The 22,068-nt window shown below is 35.1% G+C and overlaps 1 protein-coding gene across 1 annotated transcript in view; it reads right to left on the bottom strand.

Annotated features, from left to right (window-relative positions):
- LOC127850014 (uncharacterized) overlaps positions 1–22,068 on the bottom strand; it is a 116,576-nt gene that overhangs the window by 53,415 nt on the left and 41,093 nt on the right. Inside the window, exons 21-34 of the mRNA XM_052382741.1 lie at positions 21,444–21,629; positions 18,563–18,684; positions 17,643–17,696; positions 16,925–17,023; positions 15,802–16,366; positions 14,934–15,061; positions 13,620–13,758; positions 11,774–11,956; positions 9,410–9,575; positions 8,665–8,839; positions 8,059–8,205; positions 6,085–6,174; positions 5,158–5,352; positions 4,070–4,216 (exon numbers count right to left, since the gene is read on the bottom strand). Of these exons, the coding sequence (XP_052238701.1) occupies positions 4,070–4,216; positions 5,158–5,352; positions 6,085–6,174; positions 8,059–8,205; positions 8,665–8,839; positions 9,410–9,575; positions 11,774–11,956; positions 13,620–13,758; positions 14,934–15,061; positions 15,802–16,366; positions 16,925–17,023; positions 17,643–17,696; positions 18,563–18,684; positions 21,444–21,629 (2,396 nt within the window). The remainder of the gene's footprint in view (positions 1–4,069; positions 4,217–5,157; positions 5,353–6,084; positions 6,175–8,058; positions 8,206–8,664; positions 8,840–9,409; positions 9,576–11,773; positions 11,957–13,619; positions 13,759–14,933; positions 15,062–15,801; positions 16,367–16,924; positions 17,024–17,642; positions 17,697–18,562; positions 18,685–21,443; positions 21,630–22,068) is intronic.

Here is a 22,068-nt window from a genome sequence, read left to right as displayed (position 1 = left end):
GCGTTAAACATGCGCTTTTTATTAGTGCGTTTTTGACTGCCATTTATGTGTGTAAAATGTGCGCTTTAAGTGGGTTAAATGTGCGCTTTTCGCGAGTTAAATGTGCGCTTTTTTATTTAAAAAGCGCACATTTAACTCACTTTAAGCGCAGTTATAACCCACAGAAAAGCGCACATGTGTGTTAAATGTGCGCTTTTATGTGCGTTAAACATGCGCTTTTTATTAGTGCGTTTTTGACTGCCATTTATGTGTGTAAAATGTGCGCTTTAAGTGGGTTAACTGTGCGCTTTTCGCGAGTTAAATGTGCGCTTTTTTATTTAAAAAGCGCACATTTAACTCACTTTAAGCGCAGTTATAACCCACAGAAAAGCGCACATGTGTGTTAAATGTGCGCTTTTATGTGCGTTAAACGTGCGCTTTTTATAAGTGCGTTTTTGACTGCCATTTATGTGTGTAAAATGTGCGCTTTTAAGTGGGTAAAATGTGCGCTTTTCGCGAGTTAAATGTGAGCTTTTTTATTTAAAAGTGCACATTTAACTCACTTTAAGCGCAGTTATAACCCACATAAAAGTGCACATATGTGTCAAATGTGCCCTTTTAAGTGGGTTAAAACTGCGCTTTTCAGCGAGTTAAATGTGCGCTTTTTTATTATAAAAAGCGCACATTTAACTCACTTTAAGCGCAGTTATAACCCACATAAAAGCGCACATGTGTGTTAAATGTGCAAATTTCTGTGGGTTGAAAATGTGCTTTTAGCGAGCAAAATGTGCGCTTTTTATAGGTACTGACTTATAAAAAGCGCCCATTCAACTCGGTTTAAAGCGCAGTTTTAACCCACATAAAACGCACAATTTACGCACATGAATGGCAGTAAAAAACGCACTCACAAAAAGCACACATGTGCGTTAAAGGTGCATCTTTTGCCTTAACAGTTGATTCAATAATATGCTGTTAAAAGTTTTTTTAAATTCAGATACGCAATAAAAACCAATAATTATACACAAATATATTTGTGTATTTGAAATAATTACAAGATAATTCAATTTTATACTTTAATGTACACCAACATTTGTTAACATACATGAGTAATTAAATATCAATGACAATTTGATGAAATAAATATTAACATAATTTGATTATAAATAAACAAAAAATAATAGCATACTTATAAATAACATGTACAGTATATACACAGGAACATCTATATACATAAAAAAAGATGAGAATCAATCAAGGCCTGTCATTTCTTTGAGGCGGCGGAGTGCGGCTCTCATCTTTCTCTCCACGTCTGCCACCAGCCGGTCAAACTTCTTTGCAACTATTATACTGCCATGGCCTTTGTACGGTGCGTCTCGTGCATGATCTCATTTGATCAGGTCCTGTAAGATATTTTATAATGTAAGTGTTGAATATTGCTGTTATGGTAATGTCGTTGCTATAAAAATTATAAATTTAAATCAAAACTAGTTTGTTTGCTTGTTGTTTTTGGTTGTTTATTTTTGCAATTTTAATCCCCTGATCACATGTGACTTAACGCTTTTCATTAATAAATATGTTTGGTAGAAAATACTGTTTGAAAATGTACCAAAATACGTGGTCTCATTTGGCTGTGTGGACTGGTCGGAAGTGTGAAACCTTTAAAATGCAATAACCAGTACCCTGTATAGTTTTACCTTTAAACAAATCCATCTTTTCTTGGTCAAGGAGAGGGCGCGGTTTTCCCACTCCTGTTCTCCTCATGTTGGCCAGCTTGTGCAGGGTAAAACCTGGTATTCAAGTCAATACATCAGGTAACATATATATAGTCTCCCTTTTGCTTCCTTTTTTGGCAGGCGATGCGATGATGCACATTCTTTCCAAAGGATCTTCTGATCAATGTAAATTTCACGGTCACCATGGGGTTTAACCTTTAAATTTAAAATATAAAAGTTCTCATTTAATATGGGGGAAAAATCTGTTCATTAATGACCAAAAATAGGTATAAATAACATTTAAGATGACACTAACCATAAAATACAGCCATAATAATTCAAATGGTGTTGTTTTTCCTTAAAATTGCATTACATTTACTCATCCATTTACATTTCCCAGTGACGATACATAAATATGATAATGATCATAATTAATTCAATAAACTCAATAAAAAAGGGATGCAGAATTGAAAATACAAACCTGTTACAACAGACTGTTCTTCAGTATTCCAAAAATACAGGCAGTTGTTGAACTAGACCATATCACTTTATATGTCTTTCACCACCCACTTTGAATCTCCTTTGCAATAAACTTATTGTTGATTTACACATTGTAGTAAATACACATTTTATTTCAGCACACTATACTTCATGCTGAAAGTATTTCAAGACATTTAACACTAGAATAATAAGTCTGAATGTTGTTCACTTTATACATGTACCTAAAATCTAGCTTAAAGTCAGTTGCTGATTCTGCTTGTTTTCAAAAAAGAACTTCCTATCTGTGGTTCTCAAATAGATGGTGCCTGAACCAAGCAAAAGTATATCAACACCGCTTTGTTAGGCTTAGATGGAGGACTGATAGGGACTGGCTAATCTTTTATCTGATTCCATGCTGTGTCTCACCCTAAACGCATTATATTTAATTGTGAATATTTAAATATAACATGCTGAATGGTGTTAGCAAATAATAATAATAGTATAAATATTATTTTAATTGCCTTTTAAATGTATGTTTATGGTCAATGTGGTAGACATTAATTGTATTGGGGTATAAATATCAGTATAAGAAAGTTCAAATACTTATTTTTATGTTGAGGAAATATAATTGATACTTTAAAGTCCCACATAATATTTTTGACACTTTCAATATTTTTAATTAGTTACCCACAGTCTGATTTAGGTGGAAATTTTTAGAAATGTTTGAGATTAAAACGAAAGCAATGTTATATGCATTGAGATTTTAATTATAAAGTATATTAACATTAAACAGGTTCATATGCACAACCAGTAACCGCTTTGAATTCAAACTGCACCTTATATTATAACAGGTTACTGAGGTATATGTCTATGTTTATTCTTTTGATGCAAATAAATTGTGAGAGCCTGCAACAATTTTGTTTCTTGTTCAATTTCTGTACAACATTTGCTAAACGGTTGTTAAAGACGCACTTTTTAAGAAGTGTGTTAAACATGTGTCTTTTAGATACATCCCTTAAAAACAGATCATATGATAAAAACGCACTTATGAAATAAAAGACTAACTTATGCTTAAAAAAGACGCACATCAAAAAAGAAAAAAACACTTTTGTGAGAAAAAACCCACATCTGTAAATCTTAAAACACACTTCTTAGACAAAAGACGCACTACCTAAATAAGAGACGCACTTCTTAGATAAAAAACACACATTTTGCTCACATCTACACTCAAAAGCGCACTTACAGATGAAGAAAACACACAAAAAACAAACTTTTTCACTTAAATAACGCACTTGAAAAGAAAAAAACGCACAAAATGCACACTTAAATGCACTTTTGAACACAGAAAACGCAGATATTAACAAAAAACACAGAATTAGCGCACTTTTAAGTGCGCTAAATGTGTGTTTTGGTAAAAAGTGCGTTTTAAATTGTCAAGGGTTGTTAACGATAATATCCACAAAATGTGTGACTGTGGGTTAAGTGACCAGCAGGACACTACTGAAATACTGTTGAATACAGCCTACATTTCACACAAACAAGTAGATAATTATTATGTTTCTATCAGCCAATTTGCATAGCTGTTTTAAGAATACTATTGATGTCTGCTTAAATTAGAGCCAGAGTCTTGGAAAACAGGGCTTAATGAATGAATGTAAAGTGTAATACCAGACTATCCTGTGCAGTCCTCAAAGGCTTATCAGGGACGACACTTTCTGCCTCAAGAAAAAATTCATTTAGAAGAGGCTTGCAATGAACAAACAATTATATAACAGCAGAAAGTGAAGTCAAGATCAGCCTTACAGATTGCACTGGCTAATCTGGAACAAAACTTAAGGCACTTGCCTTAACCCCTATTTTCCAAAAGCTGGTCTCATTTGCTCTCTATTGTACCTCACCTTCACAGCCCCATCATGCACGGTGACCAGGCAGGCCATCACGTCCACAATCCACTGGGGGTAGATGACCACCATGGAGCGCAGAAAGTCTGTGTCGAAGAACTGCACTGCACCGAGGTCATGCAGGAACTGTATGGCCTGGATGAACTGAAATAAGAGAAATACTTTAATTATAAAACATCTATTTATTTTATGCTTTCCGATGGTTTATAGAGAAGAGAAATATCAGTGAATTAAAACTGATATTTCACAGTTTCAATCAGTCGAAAATTATCGATAATTTTCATTGTTTTACCGGAATTATTTTAAGATATCTTTGGTTTCTCCATTGTGACCCCCACTTAAAGGCTAATTTTACCAAGGGAGACTATGCTGCATTGATGTTTATAAAAATATACGGATGAGTTTTCTTTAAAAACACATGGGGGATGCCCAACTGGTATAATATTGTTTGGAATGGCAAGAAAACAAACAAAAGATAATTTACAAGCATAAAATCAAAAGAAAATTTGTTTGATGTGCCACTCGTAAAAAAAAAAAATTCTATGATCACAAGTGAATTAAAATCGATATTCCACCAAATCCAACAAATATTCTCTATGGTACATATAGATGTGCTGAAGAATGAGAAATATATTAAAATACATCTGTGGATACAGAATTAGAGGGCCATTTCTTATTTCATTAGAAATGTGCACAATGAAAAGAGATATTAATTTTCTATTGAGATGATGTAATACATGTATAGAAAATTTAATCTCAGTTGGAATAAAATATATTGCAGACAAAACTATTGTTCTGATGATAAAAGATTGTAAGATTTTAAGTTTGATTAAAATATATGCAGACAAATGCATATTGCTCTTTATGTTAAAAGATTCAAGGTTTTAACCCTGAAATAAAATACATGCTGACAAATATAGTGATCAAGATATTTTTCTGAAAGCGTATTACAACTACATATTGGGGCAAATTTTTCCAATTTATTTTCTATTATTAATCACACAGCTCTTTTTTAACAGTCATCCTTTAAAATGCATTGAATATATACATATTTCTTGGTGTTCAATCCAATCACATTAACAAACCTCTGTCCGGTCAAAGATACCGCACGATGCCCCAAGGGACTCCAATGTCTTGAATGGCAGTATGTCTTGTTTTTTCTCTGCCCTGTGCGCAATCAATTTCTTCTCCAGTGTCAGCCACGCCACTGGGATCTTTTCACCCATATATTTCTGCTGCAGTGTTAGTTTAAGGATTATCGTCCGCAAACTTTCAACACCCTGAAAAATATGTATGAAATACATGTTGTTGTTGCTTTTTATATAAATATTAACCCTTTACCACTTAGAATCGTATTTCGACGCATTTGTGGTTCCTTAGAAAGTTAAATTTAATTAATGACCTTTCTTACTAGATTCAAGTTCTAAAGGCTTCATTTGCAACCTTCAGATACTGATGAGCAGCAAACAACATAAAACTTGAACATACTCTGAGTAACTCACAGGCTGTTCTGGTTTTATGCTTTTTGCACATACTGATAGCCATGTTCACTTTTCTTCTGAGAGGGAAAAGGTTAAGAGGGAAAAATTTAATGTTTATGTCTTTATGGAATCTTCTCTAACATGTATTTCTTCTGAAATTTCAGTTTAGGAATTATGCAGGATTTCAAAACCCTGAGAAAAATATGAAGTAAAGCCTGCAGACTGATATTGGATGACACATTTCCCTGGTATGGTATTTTCTGTTTCAAGTAACTTTCCTTACCATGTATTCACTGTTAATTGTTTTTTACTTCGTTAGTTTAGTTTAAACTTGTTTATTTTAGCTAGATTGCATAGAAAACTTAGTCTTATTTGAAAATACTTTTGAGTCCGTTTCCTGGGCGTAGAACTAGTACTTGGTGTCTATTGATCTAAAGAACGCTCCCAAAGTGGGGATCGAACCCGTGACCTCCCGGTCGCTAGGCGGAAACACATCCACTATGCCACGGCAACTTATAGTTTTTTACTTACATCTCCTGAGTAGCTGCTTACATACTCGAAGCTCGATATTTGTGGATAGCGACCTCTCAATGCGTCTTCTGGTAAGCGAAACTTCTCCACCTAAACAAAAATAAAGATATCTTCCAAAAACATAAATAAAGATATCTAGAACAAGATGTGTTTGTGAAACACAATGTCCCCCTATATGACGTTTGACCTTGAAGGATGACCTTGACCTTGACCCTTCACCACTCAAAATGTGCAGCTCCATGAGATACACATGCATTTCAAATATAAAATTGCTAGCTTCAATATTGCAGAAGTGACATTACATGAGCAATTTTAACCCATATATTTGACCTTGAAGGATGACCTTGACCTTGACTTTTCACCACTCAAAATGTGCAGCTCCATGAGATACACATGCATGCCAAATATCAAGTTGCTATCTTCAATATTGCAAAAGTATTCATAAAATAAGCGATTTGGGCCACATATATTTGACCTCTGACCTTGAAGGATGACCTTGACCTTTCACCACTCAAAATGTGCAGCTCCATGAGATACACATGCATGCCAAATATCAAGTTGCTATCTTCAATATTGCAAAAGTACTCATAAAATTAGCGATTTTGGCCACATATATTTGACCTCTGACCTCGAAGAATGACCTTGACCTTGACCTTTCACCACTCAAAATGTGCAGCTCCATGAGATACACATGAATGCCAAATATCAAGTTGCTATCTTCAATATTGAAATACTGCAAAAGTGTACATTAAATGTGCGATTTTGACCCATATATTTGACCTTTGACCTTGAAGGATGACCTTGACCTTTCACCACTCAAAATGTGCAGCTTCATGAGATATATATGCATGCCAAATATCAAGTTGCTATCTTCAATATTGCAAAAGCTATTGCAAATGTTAAAGTTGGCGCAAACCAACCAACAGACCAACCAACCAACAGACCCACCAACCAACCAACAGACAGGGCAAAAACAACATGTCCCCCACTACTAAAATGGGGGACATAAAAATGAACATATTTGCAAAAAACAAATTGTGATATAAATAAAGATATCTAGAAAAATAAAGATATCTTCCAAAAACAAATGTGATATAAATAAAGATATCTATAAAAATGAAGGTATCTTCCAAAAACAAATTGTGATATAAATAAAGATATCAACAAAAAGATATATCTCACTCCTACAAAAATGACTAAATCTTAGAGCGGTCACATGCCCATGGTAAATTTTCCATTCAGAAGCAAAGTGAAAATGGTATGTGAAAAAAGCATAAAACCAGAACAGCCTGCGAGTAACTAGCAGTCAGTTCAGGTTTTATGCTGTTTATTGCTCATCAGTATCTAAGGGTTGGAAATGAAGCCTTTATAACTTGAATCTAATAAGAAAGGTCTTTAATTAAATTTATATTTCTGAGGGACTAAAAATGCGTAAAAATAAGTGATGTGTTTGTGAAACACTATGTCCCCATATATATGGTCTTTGACCTTGAAGGATGACCTTGACCTTGACCTTTCACCACTCAAAATGTGCAGCTCCATGAGATACACATGCATGCCAAATATCAAGTTGCTAGCTTCAATATTGCAAAAGTGTACATTAAATGAGCGATTTTGACCCATATATTTGACCTTTGACCTTGAAGGATGACTTAACCTTGACCTTTCACCACTCAAACCTTTCACCACTCAAAATGTGCAGCTCCATGAGATACACATGCATGCCAAATATGAAGTTGCTATCTTCAATATTGCAAAAGTAAGTTATGGCAAATGTTAAAAGTTGGGGCAAAAAAAAAAACAAAAAAAAACAGACAGGGCAAAAACAATATGTCCCTCACTACAGTGGTGGGGGACATAAAAATACTTGAACCCCAAAATTACAGACCATAATAATGTATAAAATAGATGTATACATGAGTGTTGTAATGTAAATAAAGACAATGTATTTCTGTGTGTTCTAGTTTAGATCACCTTGTCAATGTGTGTTCCCACCACTATGATTGGAGCTTTTGGAGCATGACAGGCAATAGAGCTGAGCCAGAAGTCAAGGCCGGCGTGCTCGTAACCTTGGCGCACATTCCACAGCAGCAGGTAAACAGCACGGTTTGATAGGAAGAACTGCCATGAAAGAGAATATTTAAGTTTAAATACAAACAAAGTGAATATTTATGTGTAAGTGTTTAGGTCCATAGGGGGCCAGGAGCAGGGATTGGACCCGGCAAGCTCAGGTTAGAGGCGATTATGTATACAACAACTACACTTAAAGGACAGCCCCACAAAGAAGATTGATAAATAATTTATGCTATTGAATGGCCTTACAATATTTCTTAATGAATAAGACATTTTATTATATATGTGTATTCCAAAATTATTATTCATACCTTCTTAAAAGGCTAAAATGGTAAATGTTCAATCACAGAAAATTGCAAAAACAAACATGACAGTTCGAGGGAATTTAATAATGAAGCTTTGTTGAAGCATTTATCCATGGAAAGTCTCAGCAAAATACACTTTGCACAACAGTTTATTACACTTGGCGCAAACTGTTAAAAAATAGCAAATGTTCTAAAAATATACTTGATGAGTGTTATAGTAGACAGTCTGGCCAGCAAAGTCCCAGACACTGAACGTCAACTTGTCATCCTCATCCTCGATGGGAACCTCCCATGTATTGATCTGGATACCGTCCGTGATTGGATCGTCGTAATTAATGAACGATCTATACCGCTTGTTTATCAATGACTGAACCAGACTAAAATAGAGGTAAAACAGTGGAAATTAAAGGAGGAAAGTTCAATAGCAGTGTTTCTTTAAGCAATTAAGCAATACTAAAATAGGTGCGACAGCAGATGTTCAGGGCACATCTTCAGAGCAAGTGCTTTTTCTTTGAGTGATTGAGCAAACAAGCATTACAGTGAATTTTAGGGTAGAAATAAAATTATGTTGCTATTACCACTGAGCAAGATTGATACATAAATAACTAAATATCAATATTTTAAATTAGAAAATTTGTCGTTAATAACACTTTTTTTGTGTGAAATTGACACAAATAATTGATGTTTTTTGAAATTCTAACTCAACTTCCTGGTTTACCATCTTTGTGTCAAATACGTGTCAATCAGGATGTTTGAAGTGTGTCAGTTAATGCCTTATATTGCCAGTTTTATACCACGGAACTGTAAAGCTCCATGATAATTAGAAGAATATAATTTTAAAAAGAAAAAAAGTTTGTCCCCAACACAGCTAGGCTACTCTGGGGCGACGCATAACGCACATGTATTAAGCCTTATTTTCCCAAAACAATACTTCTTTATTTAAAAACCTTGTCTTTCCTGCTCCTCCAAGTCCAACCATCATAAGCTTGGTTCTCTTGCAATGAGAGGCACCCAGTCGCAAACGTTTCAAGTATCCCATAACGGCCACAAACCCCCTTGCGACGATCTCTTTTGGTGGAGTGTTCATAGCTGGACAGTTTTTCAACTGCAATTCTGGCATGATAAATGATATTTTGAGGTATAGAGTAAGACATTATTGTAGTTGCTTACCATTTTAACATCAGACACAAAGCAGAGTTTTTTTCACTTGTTAGGAAAAGGGGCAAGGGACCTTAAAATTGGGAAAAATCAGTTGTTTTGATTACAATTTGGAAATTTGTGTAGTTCTATTTTGCCAAGAAATACTTTAGAATTGAAAAAAGGGTTTTCAATGTAATATTGACTATTGTTCAACTTTAAAGTTATAGACCTTAAGAGCGACAAACTAATTTGATTTGTTTGGTTGGAAACCTTCCGTTGGAATTTTAGTCAGTCAAATATATACTTTTTGAGATATGGAAGGCGGTAAAAATATGGCCTTGTTATTGGCCCATAAAAACAATGCCTTTGACACATGGTTTTCAGGTTCTTGCTTTCCTGCGGTATGTAGTAGTGAGTTGATGAGTGCATAAATGTCATTTGTGTTTATGCAAATTTGGTGTGTTTTTGCTCTACAGTTAACAAATCAATGAAAATGCTTTTTTAAATTTTATAATTATAATAATCGTCAGGCATTAATTTTCGTGTATTCCGTCAGTCGCCCGATTGACGAATTCAAGATCCTAATGAACAATTATGTCCCATATTTGAACAAATTATGAATACTGAATTACCAAAGGCATAAGGCCCTAAAATCCAACGTAATCCACGCGTACATACTTCATCTGTTTTGTAATCAAGATTAATCCGGTTTTGACACAAAATGGTGTAAATTACACAGTGTACTTAACTGACACGTGACATTGCTCTAAAACGCAAATGCAATACAGCTGTATCGACTCCCTTGACTTCGTTTAGGTAGAATAGTAATGATTAGTGCTAATTGTTAACAACTTTATTACCCATTGTGTGTATTGTGTTTTTCAGTGTTGTTGCAAATTATACAGCCTCCACGCAGCGGATCCTGATCAAAGACATTAAACGAAATTAAAAGATGATGATGTGCGATAAACACCTGACTTATATACATTCTCCGCATTAATTACAAATTTATATAGAACATATTGATTTGTGTTTGGTTGTTTGCGTTTAACTACAATACAAATATAAAAATAGCTTGTGCTTCGTTTATGGGCTATCAATATTTTAATTATTGACAGCTTTGACAAGTTTTACGATACATGTTTCATATCAGTGATACTTGTAGCAATTGAAAACGTAACAGGTAAAGAGAAATGAGCAATCATGATATTAAGTTTCATCCAAACGTAGGGTATTTGTTTACAAAAATTCACTAATATTTTTGCGCGATTTTCAGGAAATCCCCGGAAAGCACGTTTTTCGAATGACTGAGTATGACGCAATAAAACATTGCTTTGTATCCTTAAACTCATTCGTCCATTGGTTGTTACAAATAAATCTGAACTGTGCCCTATGACACCGCTGTCCCATAATACACTGTTAATTTTACACTTCAGAAAATTATTGTACTTAAAGTGATCAAATATTTACGATGCAAAACTCTTGAAACTTTATTGAAAATTGACCAAATAGTTTGCTTACACTAATTTTAGCCAATATTCTTCGCATCTTCTCTAATTTGCGCCGATAAAGGTAAGATTGTTATTAGTTTGGCGATGATAATAAATGAATAAGACCAATTGGCAATTGGCTTCACTGTTTCAAACACTCGTTAACTGTTATTCGGTCCCACTAATCCGCTAATCTTAATAATGATACACTAATGGGGGCCAATAACTGATCACCTGATAACTAAAGACTAGTATATTGACATGTGACAAACAGGCCCCACCTCCTGCAAGTGACTCTTAAGTGTCCTCCCTCTTTCCCTACTACGATTTATCGCAACCGCGATATATTTCGGACAAACAAATCGGATATTGACTGAAGATTTTTTTTTCAAAGTCAGGAATTGGCGAATTTAAGTGCTGACGAAAACGTCATTTTTATAAAAATGACGAAATGTCGTGCTGGCGAAAATAAATGGTTTCACAGTAGTCCACAACAGACTTTCCCTGGTGCACAAATCTTGTTCAAATTTTGGTTTCATATTATTTAATATTATTTATATTTTGTATATATTATAATTATTATTCATTTGAAATAATATTTAATAATAACAATAATAATATTATTATTATTGTTGATATTATTATTGCTTTTATTATTATAAGCTGAGATGATAAGATTACGTTTCAAAGGGAGAGCTCCCAGCTCTGCAGACAGAGTCTTCAGTTGAGGGTTCTCTGAAAGGTCAAGCTCCGTCAGTTGTGTAAGATCCTTGACCTGGTCCGGTACAGCTGAGATCCCGTGGTACTGAAGTATCAGAGTCTTCAAACCCTGCAGGTGGAATATCATTGGGGGAAACCCGGATGCTGAAAAATAAAGTTTAAATTTTTATTACAATTTGATCCAATTTTATACATACACATGCTGTCAGGATGCTGAAAAATTAAGTTTGAAATTTTATCCCAATTTTATCCAATTTTAAATCTACAGATGCTGTCCATAGTTCTGAATATCACTGGAGCATACCTAGATGCTAAGGACGTGAAGAATAATAAAGATTGATTTTTTTTTACATTTTTATCACATTTTAATTCAATGCATTTAATGCCATCCATCCTTTTTAATATCATGGTTTCAAACCTGGATTCTAAAGACATAAAGGAGAAAGGTGTTTGAATTTGTATCACATTTGATCACATTTAAATTCAACACAATGCATGTTGTACATAATTCTGGATGGTTCCAAACTTGGTTGATGAGGTTGAAATGCATGTACTTTTTTTCATTAGACTTTTTATCTGATATTTGCATTTAACAAAAGAACATGTGTGAATCATGTCCAAATAATGAGGACATGTTTTCAATGCAGATTGTATTTGACCTATGGTGAAATATAGGATAGGAAATAAACAAAAAAGAGTTTTCCATTCAAATTTAATATGTATTCTTATGATGGCAGAATTAAGGTTATAAAACCCATTAACCCTTTCCAGCTCAAAAGCGAAGTAAAAATGGCTAAATGCAACCAGCAAAATAAAACAGAACAGCCTGCAAGTAAGATGCAGTCTGTTCGGGTTTTATGATATTTGCCTCTCATCAGTATAATAGGGATGGAAAGTGATGCTTCAGAAACTTAGTTAGAAAGGTCTTATACTATACACGTCAAACAACGCACATTTGAAACTCACATTTATGAAATGCCCGAGCCTTTTGTCCTTTACTAGGGTACATGTCAAACAACGCACATTTGATACTCACATTTCTGAAATACCAGAGCTTGTTGTCCTATACTAGGGTACATGTATAACAACCCTTATTTGATACTTACATTTCTGAAATGCCAGAGACTTTTGTTCCAGTCTGGAATAAATGTGAAACAACCCACAGTTGATACTCACATTTCTGAAAAACCAGAGCCGTTTGTCCTATACTAGGGTACATGTCAAACAATGCAAATTTGATACTCATATTTATGAAATGCCCGAGCCTTTTGTCCTTTACTAAGGTACATGGAAAACAACGCACATGTGATACCGGTAATCACATTTCTGTAATACCAGAGCGTGTTGTCCTATACTACGGTACATGTATAACAACCCTTATTTGATACTCACATTTCTGAAAAACCAAAGACTTTTGTTCCAGTCTGGAATAAATGTGAAACAATCCACATTTGATACTCACATTTCTGAAAACCAGAGCCTTTTGTCCTATACTTGGATACATGTCAAACAATGCAAATTTGATACTCACATTTCTGAAATACCAGAGCCTTTTGACCTTTACTAGGGAACATGTCAAACAATGCACATTTTATACTCACATTTCTTAAATACCAGAGCCTTTTGTCCGATACTAGGACTCATGTCAAACAATGCACATTTGATACTCACATTTCTGAAATGCCAGAGCATTTTGTCTTTTACTAGGGTACAAGTCACACAATGCACATTTGATACATTAATGAAATACCAGAGCCTTTTGTCCTATACAAGGGTACATGTGAAACAATGCACATTTGATACTCACATTTCTGATATGCCAGTGCCTTTTGCCCTAGCCTAGCGTACATGTCAAACAACGTGGTCTGATTAAGTGTTGCAACCTCTTCACGGCTTAGGTCACTGGACTCGTCAAGGTCAGCTCCCTTGAACAGCCTAATCATCTCCTGCAGATAACACAAATGGATACCAATCATGATTTGTTTGCTTGTTCTATGCGATTTGTTCACCATTTTAAACTTTAGGACACCAATAATTGCCTTGTGATTATGTTTATATAGATTGTTTGCATGCCTCAACAGATGTCATTTACATCACTGTTTTCATAGGCTGCTGCCTTTAATATCTACATCATCTCCAACAGATTACATAAAAGGTCAACAATATTTAAGCCTCACTCTTGAAAAAAACAGGGTTAACTTTACATGCCTAAAGGTCCTCCAACATTAGCCTGTCTAGGTGGAAAGTGCAGTCCCTGATAAGCCTGTGCATACTTTACAGCCTTATCTCTGACAGCGCTTTATGCAGATGTATTAAGCACTGTTCACAGACTGTACAGGCTTTTCCTTGACAAGCTGCATTATTAACGAGTACTTAGTGCATATATTTTTATCAGTGACTAAGAAGAAGTCTCAAAGAAGTCACAAAAAAATAGTTGTCACATGTAGCATGTTAACCATTTACCACTTAGACACGTATTTTTCACATTTTTTGTCCCTTAGAAAGTATCATTTAAAATAAGACCCTTTTTTACTAAATTCAAGATTAAAAGGCTTCATTTCCTACCCTCACATACTGATGAGCAGGAAACGGTATAAAACATGAACAGACTGCGAGTTACTCACAGGCTGTTTTGGTTTTATGCTATTTGCTATTTTCACTTTGCTTCTGAGTGGGAAAGGGTTAAAGCAGCCTTTGACAGTAACATTTCTACAAAATTGTTTATTGATCTTTTATTTTAATGTACTAAACAATTTCTATAAAAAATGAATAATTAAATTTCCATTATAAAATGTACTGATCAATGTTGATAAAAAATTTATTGATGTTTCCATTTAACAAAAAATTACTGATAAATTTGTATAAAAAAATTGTAATGATAAATTTCTATTTACATTGTATTGATCATTTTCTATAATTCATAATCACAAACACTCAAATGAGAATTAAACAACACGCTATGTTTGAAGATATCAAATGGACAAAACTACTACATTAATTTTCAAATATGTGGAAATTCTGATAGTTATCAAAAATTATTATTTAAATAAACATGCGTTAACTACAGCGTACACAGCTCAGGCTGAAAGAAAATTTGTGTACAAATCTAAACCTTACTTACCTCTTTGTCCATCTTGTTGGTCACATTATTTGCTGACAGGGCCTTTGTGAACATCACAATGGATGGGTAGTTAGACAACGGTATCCATGGGACTCCACTCAAATTGAGAAAGGTCAATGGCAGGTCGCCTAGAGTTGGAAATACCAGAAAAGTGGGTTAATGGAATGTGCGTAAAGTGTCATCCCAAATAAGCTTGTGCATTCTGCACAGGCTTATCAGGTAAGACACTTTCTGCCTAAACTGAATACTAGTATTCCTCAAGAAAATTCTTCATTCAAACAAATATATACATAAACAGCTAAAAGAGTTGTCCCTTATAAGCCTGTGCAGACTGCACAGGTTAACCTGGGGAAACACTTAACGCATTTGCATTAAACATCCTTTTAACCCTTGCCCACTGAGAGGCAAAGTAAAATGGCTATGTGCCAACAGCATGAAACCAGAACAGCATGCGAGTAACTCGAATTCTGATCATATTTTATGCTGTTTGCTGCTCATCAGTATCTAAGCGTTGTAAATGACGCCTTTAAAACATGCATCTAATACGAAAGGTCTTTATTTCAATTTAACTGTCTAAGGGACTACAAAGACATCAAAATATTTATATAAGTGGTAAAGGGTTAACCCTTTCAGTGCGGGAACCGAATTTTGAAGGCCTTTGCAAACAGTTTGGATCCAGAGGAGATGCCACAGAACGTGGCGCCTCATCAGGATCCAAACTGTTTGCTATTCTGATAGTATTCTTTGAAAAAAATCGAAGAAAATGCTAATTTTAGAAATTCAGCAGACGACATTTTAGCAGAAGTCAAAGTTCCCAGCATCCCAAGGGTTAACAGAGCAATGCTCAGGATCATCAATGGCAGCTCACCCAGAGTGTCAGGAATCTGAGCCACGTGATTGTAACCAATGTTCAGGTGATGCAAGTTCTTCAACTGGTGAATATCCGTCAGATCTACAGTGCCTATGTTCTCAGCGTTCAATTCTTCCAAACTTTGGAGCATAAAGACACTGTGAGGAAGATGGTTGAAAGGATTATGGGAGATATCCAGAGAAACTATCACATCTTTCAGTCCGACAAAATCGGGCGCAAGATCTTTCAGCTCATTGTGGGAGAAATTAATTTTGTTCAGTTCCCTAAGCTTTCCCAGACCACTTGGAATAGATGATAAGTAGTTCCTTGAAAAGTTGACTGATTCTAAAACTTCAAAGTTTGCAAAGACATCGTCCGGAAGTTTCTCGATTTTGTTGTTCTGGAAATCCAGCTTTGTGATGAATTTGTAAATCTTGGTAAAATCAACCACGCTCATTTCGCTTAATTCCTTATTGGGCCGGATGGTTTTTGCGTGACCTTTGCAACGAATGGTCTCCCCTTCTGCAAAGTGTTCTCTGAACATCTTGTCTTTTGTCAAGGAGTTTACAACCTCCAAAAGCTCCTACAATAGCAGAGATAAGTTAGGACAATAAAAGGCAGTTCTCAAAAAGTATTCAAGGTGGTTATTAGTTTGATATTATACATATGGGGCGCCCTGTGTGCAAAGGGGGTTTAATGCATGTACATAAAGTGTTGTCCCAGACTAGCCTGTGCAGTTCACACAGGCTAATCAGGGAGGACACTTTCCGATTTTATTGTATTTTTGTTTAAAGGAAGACAGTTCTTTACGAAAATCCTATTAAGGCGGAAAGTGTCTTCCCTGATTTGCCTGCACAGACTAATCTGGGACAACACTTTATGCTCATGCATTTGACCCCTTTTACAGAGCACAACCCATATCATTATGTCAGCTCCGCTGAATCTTATCGTCTAAATATCTCTAGAAGTAAAATCATGGGAAGTCATGTAGAAGTTTCTAAGGTTATAATTTCAATACATACATAGAAAAATTGAAATCAAGTGCAGTGCTGAAAAAGTATTCCTCTTGTAATATTTTGATATAAGAATTCAAATCACGATTAAAGTAATGTTATAAGTTAATGTTTCCTTGTTATTTTACCTCAGAAAATGAGACTACACTAGTTTTGTCAGCAACCAGCAGTTCAAGAACTTGCAGATACATGAACAAAAGCCTCAAAACCTGGGTCCCTGCATCCAACTGGAAATAAAAACCAGGGTTTCAGCCTTCGTTCTGGAAAAAATTGACTAAATGGATGAGGGTAAAGTGTCATCCTAAATAGCATATGCAGTTCCACTATACAGGGACAACACTTTCTGCTTTTATGGAAATTCTTAGTTTGAAGGAGGACTCTTCGAATAGAAAATCAAATATAATAAGGCAGAATGTGTTGTTCCGATGTGTTGTAAAATTATTTTCTTTTTCAGACTGTCAGTAAAGAGGTCATTTTAATATCTTATTCTATTAGCAAATTAAAAAATGACTAAAAATACTAAGAATGCATTATATGAAATATAACCAAAAAAATACAAAAACAGTACTTTTTCACAAGCATACATTTTGAAATTTGACCTGAAAGTTTTATTTTAATATATAAGGCAAAAGTTTAATATATTTTCCAGAGTGTAGACCACCGAATGGGTTTTGGTTCAAGCCACCTGGTTGGCATGGTTACCTCCATCTAAATTCATATGGGACAAGAGCAGGGACTAAACCATGTTTGGCTAGTTAGAAACATGTTCATCCACTACCACCCTACAGCCAATTAGTAAATAGGACATACTGATTTTAAATATTTTTTAAATATTGAAATATTTACCTTATCATCTGTTAATCCAGAAATCAGGTTGGAACATTTTGATGGCAGAATATGCTGAAATATGCATGTACATCCATTTGTTTTATACACAAATCATTAACCATAAAGTAGCATTTACCAAACCATATTTCTAATGTGTTTAAACCTTTCCCACTCAGGAGCAAAGTGAAAATGGCTATGTGCAAACAGCATAAAACCAGAACAGCCTGCGAGTAACTCTCATTTTGTTCAGGCTTTATGCAGTTTGCTGCTCATCAGTATCTAAGGGTTGGAAACGAAGCCTTTGAAACTTGAATCTAGTAGGAAAGGTCTTTTATTAAATTTATTTTTATAAGGAACTACAAACACGTCATAATACTAATCTAAGTAGTAAAGGGTTAAAGTCTACCGTAAATACAAGCGTAAAACAGAGGAAACATCAATTTTCCTAAACTTGTACAGCCTCACTTAGAGAAACCAGTACTTAACACAGGTGTGTTAAGTGTCGTTCCAAATTCGTTCTGCACAGTGCACATACTAATCAGGGAAGACACTTACAGCTTTAATAGCATTTTTTGTTTAAAGAAAGTACCTTCTAAGCATAACTCCAGTTTAGGCAGAAATTGTCATCCCTGATTAGCCTATGAAGGCTGCAAAGACTAACCTGGGATGACACTTAATTCTTTCAGTGGGGGAACCGAATTTTGAAGGACTTTGCAAACAGTTTGGATCCAGATGAGGCGCCACAGAACGTGGCGTCTCATCAGGATCCAAACTGTTTGCTATTCTGATAGTATTCTGTGAAAAAATCGAAAAAAAATGCTAATTTTAGAAATTCAGCAGACGACATTTTAGCAGATGACAAATTTCCCAGCATGCAAAGGGTTAATTCAACTACAGTATAAGACCCATTCTCCACAGGCAAGGCTTAAATGTTTTACCGTCTGCATGGCCAGTCCAAGAATACAATTTTGAAGGTAGAGGGCGTTCTGGGGGGTCAGCAGCTTGTCTGCATCCTGTAAGGGGAGGCCACTGCTATCAACAAAGTGCAGCACGTCTGTCTCTGTAAAAGTTACATGTCAGGAAGATTGTGCAACCGTTTCTTGGCAAGGTGATCACTGGTGAGTTAACCCTTTCCCACTTAGAAGCAAATGGAAAATTGCTATGTGCAAACAACATAAAACCAGAACATCCTGTGTCTGTGAGTAACTTGCAGTCTGTTCAGGTTTTATGCTGTTTGCTGCTCATCAGTATCTAAGGGCTGGAATGTAGCTTTTAAAACTTGAATCTCGTAAGAAAGGTATTTAATTATATGTAACTTTCTATAAGGTTACAAATGCATGAAAATGCACATTGAAGCGGTAAAGCGTTATATCAAAGCGTGTGTTTTGGCTGAATCCGGAGGGCTTATTCATTATATTTCTGAAAAATAGAGATAACAAAAAACATGGCAAAGTAAAAACAGTTAAGTTATCAATTTAATTTAAATAATTGTGCAATCAAAATTAAGTTTGCATGTAAGCAACCTACACACAAAAAATGTATGCCTCAATCCAAACCTCCATGCAAACTCAAGATATTGAGCAGAAACCATTTTTCTATTTTTAGTAACAATGACATTGACCTAACTGACCACAAATAAAATCCCCAGCAATGTCGTCATGTTAACATATCTACACACAACGTTTCATTACAATATCTCCATCCAAACACAAAGTTATTTAGCTGATGCCATATTCTCTTGTTTCAGTAATAGTGACCATACACTGATCAAATTTGCCCAAAAAATCCCAAAAAGCAAGCTAGTTTTCCATGAAAGCCTTCTAAAATAAGTTTTTTAAACCAGATTGATCAATGCAAACTTAAGTTGTTGACTAGAAGCAATCTTTTTGCTGTATTCTAGTAAACAGTGACCTTGACTGTGACCTGACAAGGCCTCAATGCTATCCAAACAAACAAAATCTCAGTAAAATGACCAATTAAAAACTTAGTTTAGTTTGATGAAACAGTTTTTCTATTATTAGTAACAGTGACCTTAACCATGACCGGTCCAAAATGGCATATCAAGTAGGTCTGCATGGCTGTTACCTACAAACACAATTTCAGTAGAATACCTCCATCTTACGTTCAGTTATTGAGTGTTTTTCTATTTTTAGAGTCAGTCCCTTGACTTTGACTTAACTGGGCCAACATTCAATCCCAGGCTAAGTCTCCATTCAAGCTTCCTATATTCAATGTTTCATCAAGATTTGACATGCTATATCCAATGTTTCATCAAGATTGGTCATGCAATATTCAATGTTTTATCAAGATTGGTCATGCTATATTCAATGTTTCAACAAGATTGGTCATGCTATATTCAATGTTCCATCAAGATTGGTCATGCTATGTTGAATGTTTCATTAAGATTGATCATGCTATATTCAATGTTTCATCAAGATTGGTCATGCTATGTTCAATGTTTCATCAAGATTGATCATGCTATGTTCAATGTTTCATCAAGAGTGATCATGCTATATTCAATGTTTCATCAAGATTGGACATGCTATGTTCAATGTTTCATCAAGAGTGATCATGCTATGTTCAATGTTTCATCAAGAGTGATCATGCTATATTCAATGTTTCATCAAGATTGGTCATGCTATTGTTCAATGTTTCAGCAAGATTGGTCATGCTATATTCAATGTTTCATCAAGATTGGACATGCTATATTCATTGTTTCATCAAGCTTGGTCATGCTATGTTCAATGTTTCATCAAGATTGGTCATGCTATGTTCAAGGTTTCATCAAAATTGGTCATGCTATAATGTTCAATGTTTCAACAAGATTGATCATGCTATGTTCAATGTTTCATCAAGAGTGATCATGCTATATTCAATGTTTCATCAAGATTGATCATGCTATGTTCAATGTTTCATCAAGAGTGATCATGCTATATTCAATGTTTCATCAAGATTGGTCATGCTATTGTTCAATGTTTCAGCAAGATTGGTCATGCTATGTTCAAGGTTTCATCAAGATTGGTCATGCTATAATGTTCAATGTTTCATCAAGATTGGTCATGCTATGTTCAATGTTTCATCAAGATTGGTCATTCTATATTCAATGTTTCATCAAGATTGGTCATGTTATGTTCAATGTTTCATCAAGATCAGTCACTGAAGTTAGCAACAGGAAACCTCCTGTGTGATACCCACATACCTAAATGTAATAACAGAATTTTCAATTTTCGCTGAAAACCCAGTTCATTAAGAACTAAAACCTGGTTAATAAAGGGTGGTGATCATATGAATTTTGTTTTATGACAAAACAAGTATGGACAACCTAAAAATACTCTATACTTTCATGTGGACTACAGTGACTACATGTTTAAGGGTCAGGACAGATGGGCAGGGCTATCCTTCTATGCCTCCTGCATCACAATTACAGGGGAGTTAACAAATAACACCACAATTTTAACATGTCTCTCTGCGCCTTCACTACATTTTTGCTAAGAAAAGACTTCCTTCAACACAAATTATGCAACGAAAGCCAAAAGTGTCTTGCCTTATTAACCTATGACGGTTGCACAGGCTTATCTAAGAGAATACTTTACACATATGAATTAAACCCGGAACTCCCAGAACAAGGCTAAAATGAGTCGTGTTCTGAGAAAACTGGGCATAATGCATGTGCGTAAAGTGTTGTCCCAGATTAGCCGGTGCGGATTGCGCAGGCTAATCTGGGACGACAGTTTATGCACATGCATTATGCCCAGTTTTCTCAGAACGCGACTCAAACAAAAAATAGCAAATTTCTTATTTACATGAAAAGTTACATACTGATTCCTTGGCACAGGAGATGAGCGTTTTGTTTGCTGAAATCCACAATGGATTTCAGACTCGGGTACCGGACTGTTGTCAGGCTCATCTCTCTTGGCAACAGACAAAGGAAGTGGCTGTGTGAGCTGAAGAACTCAAACAGAGCAGACGTGTTCTGGCTTTTCTGAACAGCTCTTTGTTCTATCACTGTAAAAGGAAAACCGTGTTTGCACATTAGAAATCACTGCCATGGGAAAAATTTGATTGCTTGTTAGAATCCACTACCAAAACAATAGCGTGATTTCATGTAAAAAATCACTGCCGTGGGCAAACGTTGATTTCATGTTAAAAATCATTGCTAAAGGAAATCTGTGACTGCTCTTGTGAAATCACAGCAAAAGGAAAACTATGATTGCACATAAGAAATCACTTACAAAGGCACATTATAAATCAATGACAAACGAAAACTTTAATTTCAAGTAAGCATTCACTGGCAAAAGAAAAGCGTGATTGCAAGTTAGAAATCATTGCCAAAGGCAAACCATGATTGAACATTTGAAATCAATGCAAAAGGAACACCAGGATTGCATATAATATAACATATATAAACGACAGTTTTTTTATAATAATGAACAAACACATGAAT

Source organism: Dreissena polymorpha, chromosome 11 (assembly GCF_020536995.1).
Source record: "Dreissena polymorpha isolate Duluth1 chromosome 11, UMN_Dpol_1.0, whole genome shotgun sequence".
NCBI lineage: Eukaryota > Metazoa > Mollusca > Bivalvia > Myida > Dreissenidae > Dreissena > Dreissena polymorpha.
Note: the sequence above shows the minus strand (reverse complement) of the source record. Positions and strands in the feature narration are given on the sequence as shown.